Here is a 20,198-nt window from a genome sequence, read left to right as displayed (position 1 = left end):
TTTGTTTTAAGTTTTACAACACTTTATTATTTTTGTACTTTTTACACCCCAAAATTTCATTGCCTGCCCGGCTACGATTAAGTTGTTTAAACAAATGTGTTGCAATGGTAGAAAAAATTTGTGTGTCTGAAAACTGTACGTACTGGGGGTACTTATTTTTTCTTTTTTTTTAAAAAGGATACTTTATAAAAAAGTTTGAGAAACACTGGTCTAGATTATCTTGATTATGATGCCGGCTGTCAATATTTAGTAGAGCTTTCACCACTGTAATCATGAAAGGAATATTTCCCTAAAATTATCAATAGCGGTCAGAGCAGAGACTTTCTAGAATGGCCAGGGAAACATGTGTTTTTTCGGTTGTTGTTTTTTTTAAGTGCCAGAAGTGTTTCTTGTCCCTACAGACTGGGCCTAGGATGCTGGAGCTGAATTAAGGAGGGATATCATCTTGCAGTCAATTCTGTACATATAATTTTAGTCTAAAGCACAGATCAAAGCAGATAATGAATCTATAGCAGATAAACAGATTATTTTACCTAAAGTGGGTATTTTATGCACCTCATATTCCTTAGTGTTCCTTTTAACATATCTCATCAACCAGTCAAAGATGTGAACATCACAGTGAACCGAAATGTCCACCTCTTCCCAGCGCTGGGCATCTACAGACAGATATTCAGCAAAGTACTTCATTTCAGAAATCAAAAGGTCTCGAGGGCAAATAAAATCTTCCTTCAAATTTTTTGCTTCATCACATACATGGATCACCATATTTGGCCTGAAGTTAAAAAAAGAAACAGAAAAAGGAAATTTATTACAACTTAAGACCAGAAAACAATAATTGATTCATGGAGATTTTTATCCCCAAACTGCATGATCAACCAACCTTTTTGTAAATAAATAAAACTTTATATTTAACTGCAGTAATTAAGTTGGTGTATTCCCCCATCACCACTGCATTTTATTCAATGGCACACTATGTCCCCTGGGATGTGTGATCAAAGTTTCATTCACTGGTGAAAGTATACATTCTAAGCCACATACTGGGATGTTCACTGAACTGTATCATTATCCACATGGCAAGTTACTATGCAAGAAGTTGGTGAGCTATAGATTAACACCCTTTCTTGCTTGCAATGTAAACAAGACCAAAGAAAATGGGAGTGAGGACTTTTGGATGCTATTCCCAGGATTGCCTCTGATTCACTGTGTGATCTTGGCACGTTACTTAAGTTCTCGTCCCCGTCACTTTATAAAAAGTATAGATCTATTTGTCTAGCTCACCAGGATGTTGAGTTGGTTAATGAGCACGTGTAATTTTATAGCATCTTCTACCTGGGCACTTTCCCTACAAGTTAAAACTATATAAACATTTGCAAAGTAAAAATTGAAATCTGAATTGGGGGCTTTAAAAGGCAGTTGTCCAATAGAACACTTATGCTTGTACTGAATTTTGAAAATACCAACAGTCCCACTGAAGTCAAGTGATAAGTTGGACGTGCCCTAGTTTATGGTCACAAATACCGTGATTACCGTGTTATACATCTGAATTCTAAAGGTTGCACCTTCCAAATCCAGGATTCTCTGGCCTGGCAACATCCGTGGTCCAGCATAACCACAAATGTTCCTGGATGAGAAAAATCTCAGAGCAGGAGGGCCAGCAGCTGAGACCCTAGTGCAGCCCCGTGAGTCTGGTAGCAGCGGGGCTGCAGCAGCCTGGGCAGTGGCGGGATAGTCCAGGAGGCAGCAGCAATGTAATTGGGGCTACCTGCCGCCATGCAGAAGGGCCAGGGCTGCGGCCACAGCAGCCACGGAGAGGAAGCTGGCCGGGGCCATGGCAGTGGAGATGGGGCTAGCCAGTAGACAGTCCAGCTCTTTAGCTATGATTTTTGAAAAATCATGGCAGACAGGGGAGATTCCAGAAGACTGGAAAAGGGCAAATATTGTGCCCATCTATAAAAAGGGGAATAAGAACAACCCAGGAAACTACAGACCGGTCAGTTTAACGTCTGTCCCAGGGAAGATAATGGAGCAGGTAATTAAGGAAATCGTATGCAAACACTTGGAAGGTAATAAAGTGATAGGGAATAGCCAGCATGGGTTTGTGAAGAACAAGTCATGCCAAACTAATCTGATAGCTTTCTTTGATAGGATAACGAGCCTTGTGGATAAGGGAGAAGCGGTGGATGTCATATACCTAGACTTTAGTAAGGCATTTGATACGGTCTCGCATGATATTCTTATTGATAAACTAGGCAAATATAACTTAGATAGGGCCACGATAAGGTGGGTGCATAATTGGCTGGATAACCGTAGTCAGAGAGTTGTTGTTAACGGTGCTAAATCCTGCTGGAAAGGGATAACAAGTGGAGTTCCGCAAGGGTCTGTTTTGGGACCCGTACTGTTCAATATCTTCATCAATGATGTAGATATTGGGATAGAGAGTACGCTTATTAAGTTTGCAGATGATACCAAACTGGGTGGGGTTGCAACTTCTTTGGAGGATAGGGACATAATTCAAAATGACCTTAGCAAGTTAGAGAAATGGTCAGAGGTAAACAGGATGAGGTTTAATAAAGAGAAATGCAAAGTGCTCCACTTAGGAAGGAACAATCAGTTCCATACATACAAGATGGGAAGCAACTGTCTAGGAAGGAGCATGGCGGAAAGGGATCTAGGGGTCATAGTGGACCACAACTTGAATATGAGTCAACAGTGTGATGCTGCTGCAAAAAAAGCAAATATGATTCTAGGTTGTATCAACAGGTGTGTTGTAAGCAAAACTCGTGAAGTCATTCTGCCGCTCTACTCTGCACTAGTTAGGCCTCAGCTGGAGTACTGTGTCCAGTTCTGGGCGCCACATTTCAAGAAAGATGTGGAGAAATTGGAAAGGGTACAGAGAAGAGCGACAAGAATGATTAAAGGTTTAGAGAACATGACCTATGAAGCCAGGCTTCATGAACTGGGCTTGTTAAGTTTGGAAAAAAGAAGATTAAGGGGGGACATGATAGCGGTTTTCAAATATCTAAAAGGGTGTCACAAGGAGGAAGGAGAAAATTTGTTCCTCTTGGTTACTGAGGACAGGACAAGGAGTAATGGGCTTAAAGTGCAGCAGAGGAGGTTTAGATTGGACATTAGGAAAAAATTCCTAACTGTCAGGGTGGTCAAATATTGGAATAAATTGCCAAGGGAGGTGGTGGAATCTCCCTCTCTGGAGATATTTAAGAACAGGTGAGATAGACATCTGTCAGGGATGGTGTAGACGGAGCTTGGTCCTGCCTTGAGGGCGGGGGGCTGGACTCGATGACCTCTCGAGGTCCCTTCCAGTCCTATTATTCTATGAAGCAGCAGGCAGCAGGAAGGGGCAGCAGACTGAGGGGCTTGTGTAAGGGGACCTCCTGTTGTCCAGCAAAGTCCCTCATCTTGGTCCAGTCAGGTTCCGAGGGTGTCACACCAGGAAGGTCAAACCTATACTAAGAGTCTGAAATGAGGTGATAAGATGAAAGGTAATACTTTACAAGCCATTTTACAAGTGTGAGAAAGATATCTGTTGTGTAGTATCCATCTTGCCGTTTAAGCAGTGAAAACCTGAAGTACAGGAACTAACCCTCCTCCTACTGCATTCAGTGTTGAACGTAATACATTTGTTTGCATAAACAACAGAGTCTAGGTTATGTCATTCAGCTGTCTTAGTAATTTGGTTAATATTATAAATCACAAATAGGTTTTTCTCTACATTGAGCATAGCACCACTGAAGTTCCAAAAGGAACAGACAGTGGTGGAAGCTGTAATAGAGCAGAGAGGGGAATGTGTTTGCCACCCTGTTAGATGACACTATGATAAAACATGAACAATTGATAAGATTACAGGATAGTAGAAACACCGATAAATGATTTCCACTAGTATTCCATCTAGTGCAGCTCCATCAGTGCTAGCAAAAATACTAATTAATGGCATGGTTGGAAAGATGCTCAAAATTCTGTGTAGACACAGACAGAAAGATGTACATTGGCAAAGAGTAGAATTCAGTTTCACAGATATTAGTTTCACAGCTAGCAAATAACCATCCTCCTACCCTTGACTTTCATCAGCATTTTCTCCACCTTTACGTGCAGGGTGTTTCTCATCTTCAGAAGAACAGTTTCTTGTGGAAGTGACACTGGACCTTCCTTCAACATAATAAAAAGAAGCATTAGAACTTGAGGCTAAACTCCAGGTCTCTCATCATTTGCTAGTGGTGCAACTGTGTTGACCCAGTTCTGAAGAAAAATTGTCAGTACCGTATTTGTCACAAGCTTCTCAAACACTTGGTTTAAAGCAGCAATCTAGTTTAAGTTACAGTAAGAGGCAGACAGTCAAATCCTTTTAGACACAGAATTAGGTGCTACAGCAGACACAGAAGTCACGGGTAATTGACCTTTAACTGGGATAAGCTTTCCTCACTACTGCACAGGATACAGTAGGGTGTAGAGCCAAAGCCCTATAAAATCAGTAAGAGTCTTTCCATTGAGTTCAGTGGCTTTGGATCAGACCCTGAGAGCCCCAATATGTAGCCTTCCAGATGAAAGTTCTTATAGTTATATAGTAACCCATCAAATATAAAAAGCATCTTAAACTTCTAGTAAAATTGTTGCTTTGAATGTAGAGAAGTCATCATCTTAAATAGTTAATAAGAAAACCAGCCAAAGAAAGCTTTGTCTCTTAAAATTGCTCTTACTGGGTACACTTAGAAGTCAAACCTTCACATTAATACTGCTTCATACATTGGCTCTTTTGACAAAAATTAGCAGAGATGCTCTAATTTCCATGCACCGGCTGAATGAATAGAATACTTTAAAATATTTCTTTTCCTTGGTTCTTGAGGAGATTCCTGTGGATTGTGAATGGCTTAAACTCTCCCACAAGACCCCTCCCCTATGCAGAAAATCCTAAAAGGTGCTATTCTGTCACCCCTCGTGTTCAACATGAGGCCAGTAGGGGAGACTGAAGTACCAAGAACAAGCAGCTGACACGAAGCTATGCTTCTCATTCAAGATGAATCTTGTAGATCCTCTGAAGCTCCTGAGCACAGCAGACATTTGGATGAAAGGTATTGGTATAGGCTCAATCCCAATAAAATGCAGAGGATTGGTGTTTACAAGGGAAAGGGCTATAAAGAATTGGTAGAACTGGTGACCCCATCATCAATTGTACACATCTGTCTTTCAATTGTGATGAGGATGCACAAGGTCATAGCTTTTCTGGATCAATCTCTGCTCCAAGATTCCCAAAAAGCAACTGTATCCAGAAATAACTTTTCCCTACTACTGCCAGTGCCGTGAACTAGGTATTTTTGTGCCCGGGGCAAAATATTAATTATGTGCCCCCTCTCCTTAGGTTTGCACATGTTGTGCACTTTACTTATACTGCTTATTATTTTTACTTATTGCCTCTTTGCACCCAATTATGATGTGCCCAGGGTGAGTACTCGCTTGCCTCACCCTTGTTGCAGCCCTGACTACTGCTCAAGAGTAGGCCCTCTTATCCCATCCAAAGAGAACCTAGCTAAGGTAATGCATACCTTTATCACTTTAGGGCTAAATTATTACAACTCCCTGAAACTGTATTGGATGCTGAAGGCCACCAGGAAACTAAGTGGTTCAGAATACAACAACATGACATTTAGGTCAGCCAATATACTTCAGAAGCAGCAGAGTCAATACTCAGTGCAAAATTCTAATCCATCATTAAAACAGTAACTGGAATAGCAACCAAGTCACTCAAACCATCTTTCTACACAATTTGCCATGACAACTAAGATTGGTGGGGTCTCTATCTGACATTCCCCAGGGTAGTCTTATGAAGGGCAGTGGCAGAGCCTTCAGAGTGGATGTTCCAAGGCTGTGAAATTCCTTCCCATAGGACTGAGGTGAGGTCTTGGATTGTGCTGAGCACTTCAAGACCCTCTTTTCACAGGCCTTATCTAAATGAAGTATACTGTCCTGTACCTAACTGAGGTTCCTGGGGAAAATTAGTTGTACAATGACTGGAATTTGTCCGTCGTCCCAAAGTTACCATTGCTGCTTTGGCTTAAAAAAAAAAAAAAAGTGTGCCAGGGAGCCTACAATTGGTCAAGACTGCTATGTATTAGGGATGTTAAATGTAGTTTAATCTACTAATCGACTAGTCGATGGCTTTTCCATTGACTAGTTGATAAGCAGGGAGCTGCAGTAGGGTTAGGCTGCAGTGGGGATAAGCAGGGTCTCGCGTTGGGTTCCTCCTGCTGACACAGTGGGGAGATCCTGCACTAGCCAGGAATCAGCTGTCTCGGCTTGCACTTGGTCCCTCCTGCTGCACATTAGCCTATTAAATGTATTAAAAGCCTGTCGACTCTTAATACATTTAAAAAGCAGAGGTGTATCTGGAACTAGGCATGAGCCAGGAATCAGGTAGTTCCTGGCTCACGCTTGGTCCCCACTATCCCTCTGCCTCCCGTGGAAATGGTGTTGGGGGGGAACTGGCTTTTAAACCGGCTCCCCCCAGCACCAGCTCCTGCTCTCCACCTTGCTGCCTCTAATAGAGTCAGCAAGTGGGGGAAGTAACTAGGTGACTAGTTCCTCAACTATTCAATAAGCTTTTGCTTATCGCAGTGTTTCTTAAATGTTTTAAGACTGGGGAACACCAAAAAAAGTTTGCCTGTCCCTTTAAGGGCAGCCATTTTGAACTCTGTTGTTCTCCGCGGCACACCTCCCACTGCCTTGCGGCACACTGGCTTATCGGATAGTCAACTAGTCACTTGCATGGTAGGGATGTACCATCAGAAATCTCATCATTAAAGTGTTTCATGCCAACCAGGTTAACTGGGACACAATCCAAATTCCTGCTGTAGTAAATAGAAGTCTTTTCACTGACTACAGTAGCAGATGGATTGGGCTTTTGACGGGGGGGGGGGGGAGGAGGGAAGAGTGAAATCTAAAAAAATTACCAACACAATGCTTTACTGCTCCTTTGCTTTCTTTAGAGATTTTCTAATCATCTTAAAATCGCAACTATTGTCACCTAAAGCTGTAAGTTCTGACATTATCTACCTGTGTCTACAAAGCTGCCAAGAATGTACCAGAAAGATTTAGTACAAAATCAAGTACATCATTTTAAGCAGGTCAAAATTGAATGTTATGGTAACTATATTTTTAAAAGCCACAAACTATAAAATTTTTTTTACTTAAAATACTAAATAGGTTGACACAGTTGGAAATAAAGTTATTTTAGTTTAAGTATCAGTAGGGTTGCCAGATGTCCGGTTTTGAATCGGACAGTCCGGTATTTGAGCTTTCTGTCCTGGACAAAACTTGAGAAAATACCGGACATATAAAGGTATTATATTTTCTAATTAAGTAAGTTTTTTTAGTATCATGTTATGATGTAACTTGCGCACGAGTATTCTCGCTCACTCTCTAGGCCTGTGGAATGTGCTATTATGCTGATTCACCACTTGCATACGCATATCAGTACGCAACTACGCAGTAGTGCTGAATATTTTCCTTTTATACACGTCTGATTTGCAACAGTGTTGTCCTTTGTCTCGCTTTCATCTCTCTCATATCTCACAGTGCTCTTTTAAGGTAAGGAATATTTTTTCAGCAAAGAACCTGCTGCTCCAAATTTATTAAAACTAGTTCAATATCTGTTTCAATTCCTGTGTCAAATGCTGGTGTGGAAAGAATTTTTAGTGTTATGGGTAATCTATGGACCAATGAACACAACAAATTGAGCGTTGAGTCAGTAAGAAGTCAACTTTGTGATTTTTTTTAAAATACCTTTCACTTGTTTGGAAGCAAAAGATGAGTTTTTGACAAATAAAAAAACTGATAAAAGCCACACAATCTAATGTAAAATATAAGATGTAATGTAGATTGTTGTCGATAAACTTCCCATATCATTTTTTTGGGGGTTGACAAATTTTTATCAAGTGTGTCTGGTATTTTTGTTGAAACCATCTGGTAACCCTATGTATTAGTATTTGTGGCTAACTTATTTGAAGATTATTAACTATTAATTACAGAAACATGTTTACCAACAAAATAAAAACAGTGGATACAGTATTATAATTGAAGTCACAGAATTTTACCACTTATGGAAATTGTATTCTGCCCAACGGAAGGCTCTTGAAACTCCCCCTGGGTATCCAGCAGAGAGGATTTGATATACGTAGCAAGGCTTTCAACAGGACTCCCGCCACTAGCCATTAATGGATTGTACTGATTGTCAACAGGTGAACTTCCACTGCTTTTCAGTTCATCAAACCTTTTTGCACACTGCCAAGAGATTGATTGCATCATAGTTAAAACATTGTATTCAAGCCAATGTTAAACTATCTTATACATAGGTTAAGGAAAAAATGTCTGTAAATGTCTGGATGTAGTGCTTAGATTATCCAAAAGTACACGGTTTGGTTAAAAAGTTTTAAGATACATATACCAACTCCTAATTGGTCAACAACATTGGGTTCTAAACTGAATCCAAATCAAGAATGTTAAAACGTCAGATAGATTGATTAAACCACACAGTAACTTAACCTTAACATGACAGATATTTTAAAACCTAGCTTCTTTACCCGTGAGATATGCCACCTGAAATTACTAAACGAGATATACCTGTAAAATAAGAACACAAGAAATTAAAACTGGCAGTACTGGGTCAAATCAATGGACCATCTACCCCAGTATCCTGTCTTCTGACAGTGGCCAATGCCAGCTGCTTCAGAAATGAACAGAACAGGGAAATCCTCTGTTGTCCAGTCCCAGTTTCTGGTAGTTAGAGGCTTAGAACACCTGCAGCATTGGGTTGCATCCCTGACCAATTTCCATAATGTCCATGATATTCCAAAGATCTCTTTATAGAGTGGTAATAGCTAATTTGGAATATTTTTTTCAATGTGAATTATTTTGTACTGAACACTGAATTTAATCTATCGTTTTGTTAAATCAGTCACCCCATTTAGATAAATCACTTTGTAACTATTCACAGTCAGCATTGGAATTAATGATTGAGTAATTTTGTATTCTCTGCAAATTTTGCCACCTCACTGTCCATCCCTTTTTCCAAGGGATTTATTAATATTTTGAACAGAACAATTACCAGGACAGACCCTTAGAACATAAGAACACCCATACTAGGTTAGACCAAAACTCAGTATCCTGTCTTCTGCCAATGCCAGATGCCGGAGAGGGAGTGAAAAGAACAGGGAATCTTCAAGTAATCCCTTTCTGGTCACCCATTCCCCACCTCTGACAGAGGCTAGGGACACCATTCCTACCTATCCTGGCTAATAGCCATTGATGGACCTAACAGCCATGAATATATCTAGTTCTTTCTTGAACCCTTTTAAATCCTGGTCTTCCCAACCTCCTCTCGCAAGGAGTTCCATAGGCTATCTGAAGAAAAACTTCCTTTTTTTGTTTTAAACCTGCTACCTATTTAAATTAATTAGGTGACCCCTACTTCTTGTGTTATGGGAGGAAGTAAATAACTTTTCCTTGTTCATGATTTTATAGACCTCTATCATAACCCCCCTTAGCCTCCTCTTTTCTAAGATGAGAAGTCCAAGTCTTTTTAATCTCTCTTCATATGGAACCTGTTCCAAACCCTCTAATTTTTGTTGCCCTTTTCTGAACCTTTTCCAGTGCCACTATATCTTTTTTGAGATGAAGCAACCATATCCGTTCACAGTATTCAAGGTGTGGGCGTGCTACGGTTTTATATAGAGGCAATAAGATATTCGGTTTTATTCTCTATCCCTTTTTTAACAATTCCTGACATTGTTTGCTTTTTTTACTGCCGCTGCACATTGAGTGGTTGTTTTCAAAGAACTATCCACAATGACTCCAAGATCTCTCTCTCTCTTGAGTAGTAATAATTAAATTAGTCCCCCATCATACTGCATGTATAGTTGGGATTACTTTTTCCAGTGTGCATTACTTTACATTTACCAATATTAAATCTCACTTGCCATTTTGTTGCCCAATCACTTAATTTTGTCAGATCTTTTTGAAGCTCTTCACAGTCTGCTTTGGTCTTAAAGCACCTTTGGTGGACCACTGCACTTACCTCTCTGTTATAAAAACTATTTATTCCTCCCATTTGGTTTCATATTTTTAAACTAATTACTGAGCCAGGAGAGGACCTTCTCTCTCATCCCTTGTTCTTGCAGTGTGGTCACTTACTAGTTGAGCATTTCTGACCCAAGCACAGGACACACTGCGAGTGTCCCCCAGATACTGGGATTGAATGTCTGCAAGTCAGACACTTCTTTAAAACCTGGAGATCCAGGCATGTCCAAAAAGTACCACAACAGCAGGAACAGTAAAAACCCCCAAAACAGTTTTAATAAAAAATACTAACGATTAACTGTAACTATGACATAACTAACAAATAACTATCCGATTTCTACAACTAACTAGAAATCTAATAGATTGGTAAGGGTGACTGCTGGGTTCTGACTGATGCCCAACGGTGACAGAAAAGGAAGGGAAGATTGGTTGCACATGCGGGGTAACCACTCCAAACAGCATGTGTTGGCTGCTCCATTTGTGCAGCCTACCTAGGGCACTGCTATAATAATTCTCCAACTTGAGGCGCAGCAGCACTCAAACACCTAAGGTGGAGCACTCACAAGGACACTCCACAAAGAAGAGCATCTAATATTAGGCTTTTTAAAAAACAAAACAAAAAACAAGCAGACTTAAATTTGGGGCTCACTTATTAGATGGAGATTTTCAATGTAAAATAAGGCCTTAATCCACTACACATAAGAGTAACTTTACATATAACAAAATGCAGGACATATAACATATAACAATAGACTAATTAAACTCAATGGGAAAATTCACATGGGAGTTTGAGAGAATGTATTTTAACTTCGCCAAAGTCTAATGGATTAAATAGTCACTTGAGATCACCAGGGCACCACTATAACTTCAACAGCTTTCTAAAAAGGCTCTGCATATCCTAAAACAGAGTCTTTTCTACCACTTTTCTACTGTCCGGTGATATTATCTTAATTGAGAAAAGAGATCAAATATCAGATAAAATACCTACAAGGAATTAATTTTGAATAATTCCAAGTAATATACCTTTGGCTAGAAGGTGCACATTCTTCATTCAAGTTACAAATATTGGTTGACCTATATCTTCAGTGTGGAAGTTCTGTAATGCCTTCCTATTTGCTTTTCTAACATATTGCTTAATTCTTTTGGGTCCTTCAAGAATAGGAATGTAATAGTGTAGTTGATTAACCCATAAGCAGAAGCCTATAGGTTAATCCTATAGACTACATGTATTCCCCTGCCCCTTTCAAGTACATTTTTAGCAGGCTGGCCAGCAGCCTGGTTCAGTCCTGGCTTGCAATGGGTCCAGGACCTACGCCTGCTGCAGCTCTGCATTTAAAGTGTATTAGGAGCTGGGCGGGCAGGCAGCCAGGCTCAGTTCTGGTTTATTCCAGGTCCAGGATCTAAGATCCCATCTCTGCAGACAAGGGCTGCTGCCATCCCACAGGGTGACAGGCAGCCAGTCCATGAGGGGAGCTGTTTTTTAAAATGGTCCGTGAGGGGAGCCATCTCCTGCCTGGCACCCCAGAGGCCACAGCATGGAATGGCAGGGGGCTCCTCAGGAGTGAGGCTGGGTTGCACTGGCTGGTGGTTTCACCCCTGGGGACTACAGAATAGTTGACTGACTGATAAGAATTCATGAAGTTACTCGACTATTCAATTAATCAATATTTAACATCCCTATTTAAAGACAAGTAACTTTAGAAAACCATTTCCTCACCTTTCCAGATAAAAGTGTACTTCTCTGGACAAGACATACCAACGGTTAATAAAGTTACCTCTTTGGATGTAAATCCTGGAACCAGCCTTGCCACGCTGTCCCAGTTGATAGGCTGTGGAACACTGATTAAAGAGTACAGGATCATGTCCAAAACCATTTGATTATTGTCATATGGAAAGTTGTTGTTTTCCGAGTACCCTCGACTCATCTTTTGGCACTAGAAGGTAGAGAAGCAAACATTCTAAATATGTACACATAAGAAACCATAAAGTTTAATACTACTCATGTCCCATAGTAACAACTATTGCATAATTAAAATACAATACATACTAACTGCAGCATTACTAATATTGCTATACAAAGTCCAGATATACAGGCATCAGTGCAACCCAGATTCCATTAAAACACACTTGCAAAGTAAAAACTTAAAAAACAACAAATAGTCTGATAGCACTTTAAAGACGAACAAAACATGTAGATGGTATCATGCACTTTCGTGGGCACAGCCCACTTCTTCAGATGACTGGAGTGTTGGATGGCAAAGTAGTTTGTTTCAGTACCAACAGGCTTTTATTCTGATCAATTCCCAAGTACTTATGTCATTTAAAAAATGATTCAGCTTGATATAAGTTAAAAAGAAGAACATCAATTAAGTTATAGCAGCCTTTATTTTAGAAGTGGCAATTTTAGAAATGTTAGGGCATTTGAAAAAAAGATAACAGAAGTAATTCTGAAACTCTCAAGAGGAGTCATACTGTAGTTTGATATCTAAATCTAAAAGGAGAAAATTATTCCCTAAATAGGAAGCATACTGTGGTATTAAATATTTCCTCTTTCTTGAAATATGAAGGTGTGAGTAGGTCAAACAGGTAAAAAAAAAAAATCAGTAAAACAGTGGGTACAATTAGTTCTTATTACAGGTTACAGAGATTTCAAGGTTTTTTTTAAAGTATAAACCTGACAACAGTAATGTAAAGTTATTAGCAACAAATTGGGACCCTAATTTTTCTAATTAAGTAGAAAATAGGAAAAGCAGAGATTGAGGCGTCAAATATTACAGAATGACAAGTGCGTTAGTATAACAACTACTGTGTAAAAATAGAGAAAATAGACTTTTTAAAAATTAAGGTGTAGCTGCCAATGAGACAGATTGTTCTGACATATAGAGCCCTTTGCAGATGCAAAATCTTATATCTGCATCCGCAAAAATGAGCTGCGGATATCTGTAGGGTTACCAGATGGGTTTCAAAAAACTACTGGACACACGTGATCTCAGAATGGGATGAGGGAGGGAGTGGGGACTGGCTGGGAGGGGAGTGGGGCTGGCTGGGGGAGATCGGAGGGAGGGGGAACCGACCGGCGGGGAACATGGCTAGCTGGGAGGGGGTTGGGGGAAGCGGGGCTGATCAGGGGAGACTGGCGGTGGGGGGGAAGGGACCGGCTGGTGGGAAGCAGGGCTGGCCGGGAGAGGGTTGGAGGGAGTGGGGCTGGCCGGGGGGGGGGCGGGGACCAGCTGGCGGAGTCGGGGGGAGTGGGGAGAGAGGGGGACTGGCTGGTGGGAAGCAGGGCTGGCCGGGAAGGGGTTGTGGGGAGCAGAGCTGGGCTGGGGGGAACCAGCTGGCGGGGAGTGGGGCTGGCTGGGAGGAGGTTGAGGGCAGCGGGGCTGGCCAGGAAGCAGTTGGGAGCGGGGGGGGGGGGGGGGGGGACTGGCCAGCGGGAAGCGGGGCTGGTCTGGGTGCACACAGATCCTAGGGTGCTGCCTGTCCCACGCACGGTCCCGGCGGGGCGCACGGGTGAGTCTGGCCCTGGGGATTCCATCCCGCCCCCCTCCTCTCTACTGCATAGTTGCGTACTGATACTCATGATAATAATAAAACTTACTTAATAAGAAAATACCGGAGATTTATATGTCCAGTATTTTCTCAATTTGTTTCTCGGACAGAAAGCTCAAATACCAGACTGTCTGGTTCAAAACCAGACACTTGGCAACCCTAGATATCTGCATCAACATCCACATGTGGATATCTAGAAATTTGCAGAGTTCTAGTGATCTTAAAGTTACTTATTGCAGCACATGCTTTGGCCATGAAAGGTAAACAAAAATAAGCTTATGAAGAGGGAGTAGCTATTAAAACAGACAGCACTTAAAGTGGAAATACTAGCAACTGGTATAACTCAAAGTGGAGGTTAATAGGTATAAATACTGAACAAAATTTGAAGAATGTGCAGTTGTGTCAAACTCAATCAGTTAAAAGCTTGATAAATAAGTTATTTATGATCCAATCATGTGCTTATATGCCTACCAGGAGGCCCATTTTTTCATAATCTCCATTAATACTGCATATCCAATTCAACCCATCTACATCCTGACTTTTCAGATGTTCTGCAGAACTCACGTTTTCCTGCTCAGGGCTGCCAATGTGTTTCAGCACTGTTCCAGAATTGAGACCTTTAGAAGGAGTTCAATAATTGGCCTTCAGTTTCAGATTAATAACAAGAGTGTCAATTATGAAGGGTTTTTTTTAATGCAGACCACTATCCATTAGTGAATGCACAGAAATCAACAGTTTCACATGGATCATTGACTACTGCATAAGAAGTTACCAAAAGAGATGACCAGGGTCAGATCTGTACCAGTGACACAGGTGAACGGTTACTAGTAATATATGCATCAGCATTTTACAGCTGAAGTAACTAAACAATGCAAATATTACAGGTACTCCAAAAGGCAATGACATTTCTAGAAAGGTATGAAGCCTTTGTTTATCAAGTATTTCACTTTTCTATTTTAGTAACTATTAACTGGAACCCAGCGTTGGCTATCCATGCACATACCATAGATGAAAACCTAGTTTGATCACCATAAAATGGACTAGGAATGGACAATTACAACCTTAACCGCAAACTAAACTCAGATTAATTTAAAAAGCATAAATAATGACAATGAGTCAGTGTCAGAATTAGAACAGTTCCTATTCCTGAGTGGATTAAATCAATCCCTTTTCGCTAATTTATTTCTTTTACATAGGACACTGACATGTCCTACCCTATCAGAAGCATCTTGTCCCCAAAGCATATCACGTTTAAATAAATACAGCTATTGCTGTGTAGATTTAACAAGGCTTATTCTGATCAAGTACACAAGAGTTACACATACATGGGTCATCACTCAGGCATATGAAGGAGCTTGCATATTGTATGCACATATTAATCTTGGTATTTACTTCCTATTTTGCCACTGAGTTCTCTAAAACTGTTCTTTTGTTCCATAATAAATTCCGTAAAAGCCATTGCTAAAGCCATGTTCAAGACTACTTTATTTTGCAGGAATGGTACATACTTAAGAGTTGTAACATGGACAATGCCTATAATAAGCATCACCACTTTCCACATATGACACTGCATCTTTGTTCTTTACAGTCTACAGTAGTGCAAGTAAACTCAACTTAAAAAAGCTACAAATAAGGTAAGTGAGAAATAGCAGTTATGGGTGTGGCACATTTTAAAAGCCACTTAGACTAGTACATTAAATACATACAAAAAAGAAAGCAATTTCATAACGATATCTTTATAAAAAGATAGGGTTTCAAAATAAATAGCACTAATAAAATCTCCAACTTAATGTTTGATAATATAAAGTGTAAATATAAGACATAGGGGGTTTATTTATGGTTAAAGAAATGTGGAGAATCATGCAAGGCTGCATTTTTTAAAAAATGCAGAGGAAGCCTTAGTATGGAAAGACAACAAAGCACGATTCTAGGATTAGGATTTAACCATTTCCATACAAAGAATTTACTAGAGTTGCAGAGGATTTATTTTCTTTCCTTTTATTTAGGGGTGGGGTAGGGATTTTTGTATTCTATGTGTTTCATTAGAAAGTATTAACATATGTTAAAAGCCTTGCCATGTAAATATCCAAAACAATAATGAAAAATTGTACTGCTGTGTAAAATACATTAGTCATTAGATCTCTCGCTATTTATCAGGGTGTTAGCGGACTACAGAGAGAATATCCTAGGACATGTCATTTCTAATATTTTATTAAATTGAGTGACATTTCTGGTTACACATATTTAACAGACCAAGCAGGTCCATGAAATGTTAGTATTGAAAAAAATGGGCAGGTGTGCTGTTTTATTTAATTTTTGGAAGTGGGGCAGGTGAATGTACTTTTTTGACTAGTGAATTAAAAGGTACTAAAATATCTAAGTATCTATTTTCCCTCCACTTATTTATCTGGGTACAAAATTAGTGTGTAAATTTGACCATCATTACAAGGTTTTTGCAGAGGCTTTTCTAATCCAATGGAAGAAGAAATGGTGCTAGAAATTCTCTCACAGGGCTAGTCTATATTTGCAGCTGTGCCACTATAGCACGACTGGTGAAGATGCTTTCTCCCATGAGCATAATAAAACCACCTCCCTGAGAGGCAGTAGCCCTCTCTCACAGCGCTGTCCACTCCAGCACTTAGGTGGGTGTAACTCACGTCTCGCGGGTCGTGGCTTATTCACGCCCCTTAGCAACAAAAGTTATGCCAACTTTTAGACGGCCGTAGCACATACACCATGAAGGGGGAGATGGGAGATAAATCAAACCTAATGCGGGGCACGATTTCCTCGGGCATTAATTAAAACAGATCAAGTAAAGTGGATTTAAGCGAAACACAAGCCAGCCGGGGAAGCCCCCAGCAAGCAGGCCCAGCGGCAGTTCTCCTCCTGAGATCAGGCGCCCTTCCATAGCCCCAGGCACCTGCAGATCCCACGGCTGCAGGGAACCGCCCCAACAAGACCGCACATCCCGGGGCCCACAGCACTGAGGCGCCACACCCCGAATTGTGGGGTTGGCCCAGGAGCGTGCAGAGCGAGTCGGGTCCTCACAGGAAAGAGGAGCTGGGAGCCGGTTACCTGGGGCCCGACCCGGGCGCAGCAGGCGGATGCGGACCTCTGGGTATGAAGCCACAAGGAGCCCCAAGTAGGGCTGGGGCGAACCAAGCAGGCGCCTCCTGGGGAGACGGATCCAGAGAGCGTTGGCGTCCCGCCTCCGCCCGCCCCAACGCACGGCTCTGCTCAACCGCCGAGCTACCGTTTCCTCCCACCGGTCCACCACACCTGCCGCGCCCGGGTACTGACAGAGCCTGCAGGCAGCCCACCAGGCGAGGCCAAACGCGAATGGTTAGTCGAGGGGCTTACCGTTAACCAATCAGCCTGCAGCACCGCAAGCGGCCCCGCCTTCTCTGACAGAGAGCAGCGAATTGGGTGGCGCGGTGCAGCCTCCCCTAGAGAGACGGCGTCATGCCGTCGAGTCTCCGCCCCCCTTCCCTCCCGCCTTGTCGCACTGCAGCGGCGCCTCGGCAGCCCCGGCGTCCGATCGCCTAGCAACAAGTCGCGAGGAGCCGCCGTCGCGGGTAGGTGAGAGTGACCCCTCCCTCCCAGTCCTGTCTCGGCGTGACGTCACGCCGTCCGCCATCATCACTTTAGCGTGATTCATCCCGCCGCCCCAACCCCTCCCCACAGCGCGACATCGCCCACCTCTCTGTCAGTATGACGTCACCCACCACAGGACGTCACGCGACGTCACCCAGCCATGGCACGGTGTCACCCTAGCCCCCAACCTCGCAGCGAGAGACAACCCCCACCCATCCCCAGCCTGAGCCTCCCTTTCACCCCCAGGGTAGCTCTGGGTAAAAGGCACATGTCCCTGCATCTATGTGCGATCCCCTTTCCTAGGCAGGAGTATTGGCATCTTAGTGGCACTATCCTCCATGTCCTGGAAGTGCGGAGGGAACAGGCTGGAGGGGTAGATATGTAGTAGCCATGTCAAGGTGTAGTCAACTACACAATGAACCCTTAGTGTTAACTACACCTACTCCCCCCCTTGCTGCCTCTGTGTCAGAGCCCGCTAGAGGTGGGGGGAGTGGGAGCTGGTGCTGGTGAGGAACTGGCTTTCAGCAGGCTCTGCATGAGCACTGGATCCAGCTGGCCCTGCCACCCCAAGGCTGCTGCCTCTGATACCTATGCCACAGCAGCATGGAGGATGAGGGGAGTCAGCTTTCAAGCAGGCTCCCTACACATGCAGGCTCCGTGGACCCGAATACACCCCCTTGCTGCCTCCTACAGAGGCAGTGTGTGTGTGTGTGTGGGGGGGAAGCAGGCAGGAGCTGGTGCTGGGGGGATCCAACTGTATCAGAGGCAGCAGTGTGGAGTGGCAGGGGGCTCCCCAGGAGTGGGGCCAAGAGCACACTAGCTGCCCCCCTACCCGGGGACTATTGAATAGTCATGTAACCACTAAGATTTTATGAGGTTACACAACTATCCAATTAAACGATATCTAATATCCCTAGTATGTACATTGACCCTTCCCATCTCAGCAAATAGTGGGAATCTACTTGTGGAGAATTCCCCAAGATGTCATTAACATTTGCTGCACTATGACAGCTCCCTTACTAGGGATGTAAGTGACTAGTCGACTATCTGATAAGCATAAGCTTATTGGATAGTTGAGTAGTGACTTGACTAGTCGTTTCCCCTCCCCTCTCCTGCTGCCTCTGATCACACTGGTTCACCCAGCACTGTCTCCACGGGGGATAGTGGAGGCAGAGGCATAGAGAAGCAGCGTGAGCAGGGACTGAAGTAGCGTGAGCAGGGACTGTCCCACTGCGGACACTTCAGCCTTTGAAATGTAGCAAGAGCCCCAGGAGCTCTTGCTTCATTTCAAAGGCTGAAGCACTACAGTAGGAACAGGGGCCAAGTGGGGACTGCTTGAGTCTCCACTTGCCCCATGCTTCCTGCGGTGCCCTCCCTTACTGCCTATATAAGAGGCAACAAGGGAGGGGACATGAGCTGGTTCCCACCAGCACTGTCTCCAGGGTGGTGCCTGTCCCCCTGCTACTTTTATCAAAGGCAGCAGTGGGGGACAGGAGAGGCTGCTACAAAGCAGCCCTGGCCGCTGCAGACAGAAGCTGCTCCAGCAACACCCCTATTCATGGCGAACAGGGATGTCTGCCACGAATGGGGCTGTTAAACTTAGCGCGAGCTGGCACTAAGCAATCCTGGCTTGCTTGGACACTGTACCTCTGTATTTAGAATTTAATAAGAGCCTGGCAACTCTTACTACTTAAAATACAGAGCTGCAGTGCGGGTGGTTCCCGGAGCTACCCCCTCTGGGATTCTGCAGAGAGGTCCTATCGACTAATCGTATAGTCGATACAAATGGTACTGACTATACAATTAGCTTAGTAACTGCAATTTAACATCTTTATCCCTTACAGGAGATTTCAGGGGCAGTGGAGGATGAGAACCCTGTATTGCCTGGGAACAAAGATGAAGGGGAGGATCCCTGAATCTGTACAAAAGCTAGGCATTTGAATACAAGCAAGCCTGTACTTTTGGCAGATCTCTCTAGTTATGTGCAGCTGTTAACCTTATTTTTAGAGGACTGGTTTATTTTAAGCACACCAATGATCAAAGCAGAAGATGCTCAGGTTCTTGTCTAAAAATCAGACTACAGAATTAGATAATATAGAGAGTTCAATATCTTGTATGGATCCTTTGAGTATGTGGTAGGAACACTGATACTGAGGACAGAACCAGGCTTTAGAGATTTTTATTAAAGGAAGTTTTCAAAGCTTCAAACCCCAGAATCAGGAAGAAGTAATGCAGTTCTATGAGGACCTGTGGTAACATTCCTTATAGAAGCTATTTAGATTAGCATTCCCACACCCTTTCTTGGGGACCTAATGATAAGAGACAAAGGACCAGCCTCATCTCTAACATGCCAACAATGAGCTCAATGTTCCAAGCTCCTTAATGCTGAGATGGTGCAGGTAAGGGCTAGAAGTTGAGTAACTAAGATATACTTAAAAGCCAAGCTAACAGCTAAACGAAAGGAACTAACACTAAATGCTAAAAGAATATGAAGCTAAAAAAAGTAATTTCACATGGTGGTTTGCTCTTTTATAGTGTCTTGGCACTATCCTGAATATTCATGTCAGTGCCCCACCTTCTATGACCAAATCTCATTTCCTCAAACGCATACGTCTTAGGGTACACTTATTCTATAGAACATTAAAACACCCATACTGTGTCAGATCAATGGTCCATCTAGCCAGTATCCTATCTTCCAATGCCTGGTGCATCAAAGGGAAAGAACACAACAGATTATCATCAAGTCAAGTGATCCATTCCGTGTCACCCATTCCCAGCTTCTGGCTAACAGAGGCTAGGGACATTTTGAGCATGGTTTTGCATTCCTGTCCATTCTTATCTCGTTCTTGTTTGAACCTTGTTAAAGTCTTGACCTTCACAACATCTTCTAGCAAAGAGTTCCACAAGTTGACTATGCATTGTGTGAAGAAATTCTTTCAGTTTTTGTTGAGATCCCTTTGTAACTCTGCGGT

The 20,198-nt window shown here is 42.6% G+C and overlaps 1 protein-coding gene across 4 annotated transcripts in view; it reads right to left on the bottom strand.

The window, feature by feature from the left end:
• The window catches only part of SANBR (SANT and BTB domain regulator of CSR), a 50,297-nt gene extending 32,931 nt beyond the window's left edge, over nt 1-17,366 (bottom strand). The window contains exons 1-5 of one of the 4 annotated variants that reach the window (XM_014573144.3): nt 16,993-17,366; nt 11,859-12,017; nt 8,103-8,289; nt 4,071-4,164; nt 534-772 (exon numbers count right to left, since the gene is read on the bottom strand). In XM_014573144.3, coding sequence (XP_014428630.1) covers nt 534-772; nt 4,071-4,164; nt 8,103-8,289; nt 11,859-12,008 — 670 coding nt within the window. In that variant the 5' untranslated portion in view covers nt 12,009-12,017; nt 16,993-17,366. The other 3 variants (XM_006122163.4, XM_075925540.1, XM_075925541.1) reach the window with 3 other exon arrangements.
• Nucleotides 17,367-20,198: the final 2,832 nt, after the last annotated feature.

Source organism: Pelodiscus sinensis, chromosome 3 (genome assembly GCF_049634645.1).
Source record: "Pelodiscus sinensis isolate JC-2024 chromosome 3, ASM4963464v1, whole genome shotgun sequence".
NCBI classification, from domain to species: domain Eukaryota; kingdom Metazoa; phylum Chordata; order Testudines; family Trionychidae; genus Pelodiscus; species Pelodiscus sinensis.
Note: the sequence above shows the minus strand (reverse complement) of the source record. Positions and strands in the feature narration are given on the sequence as shown.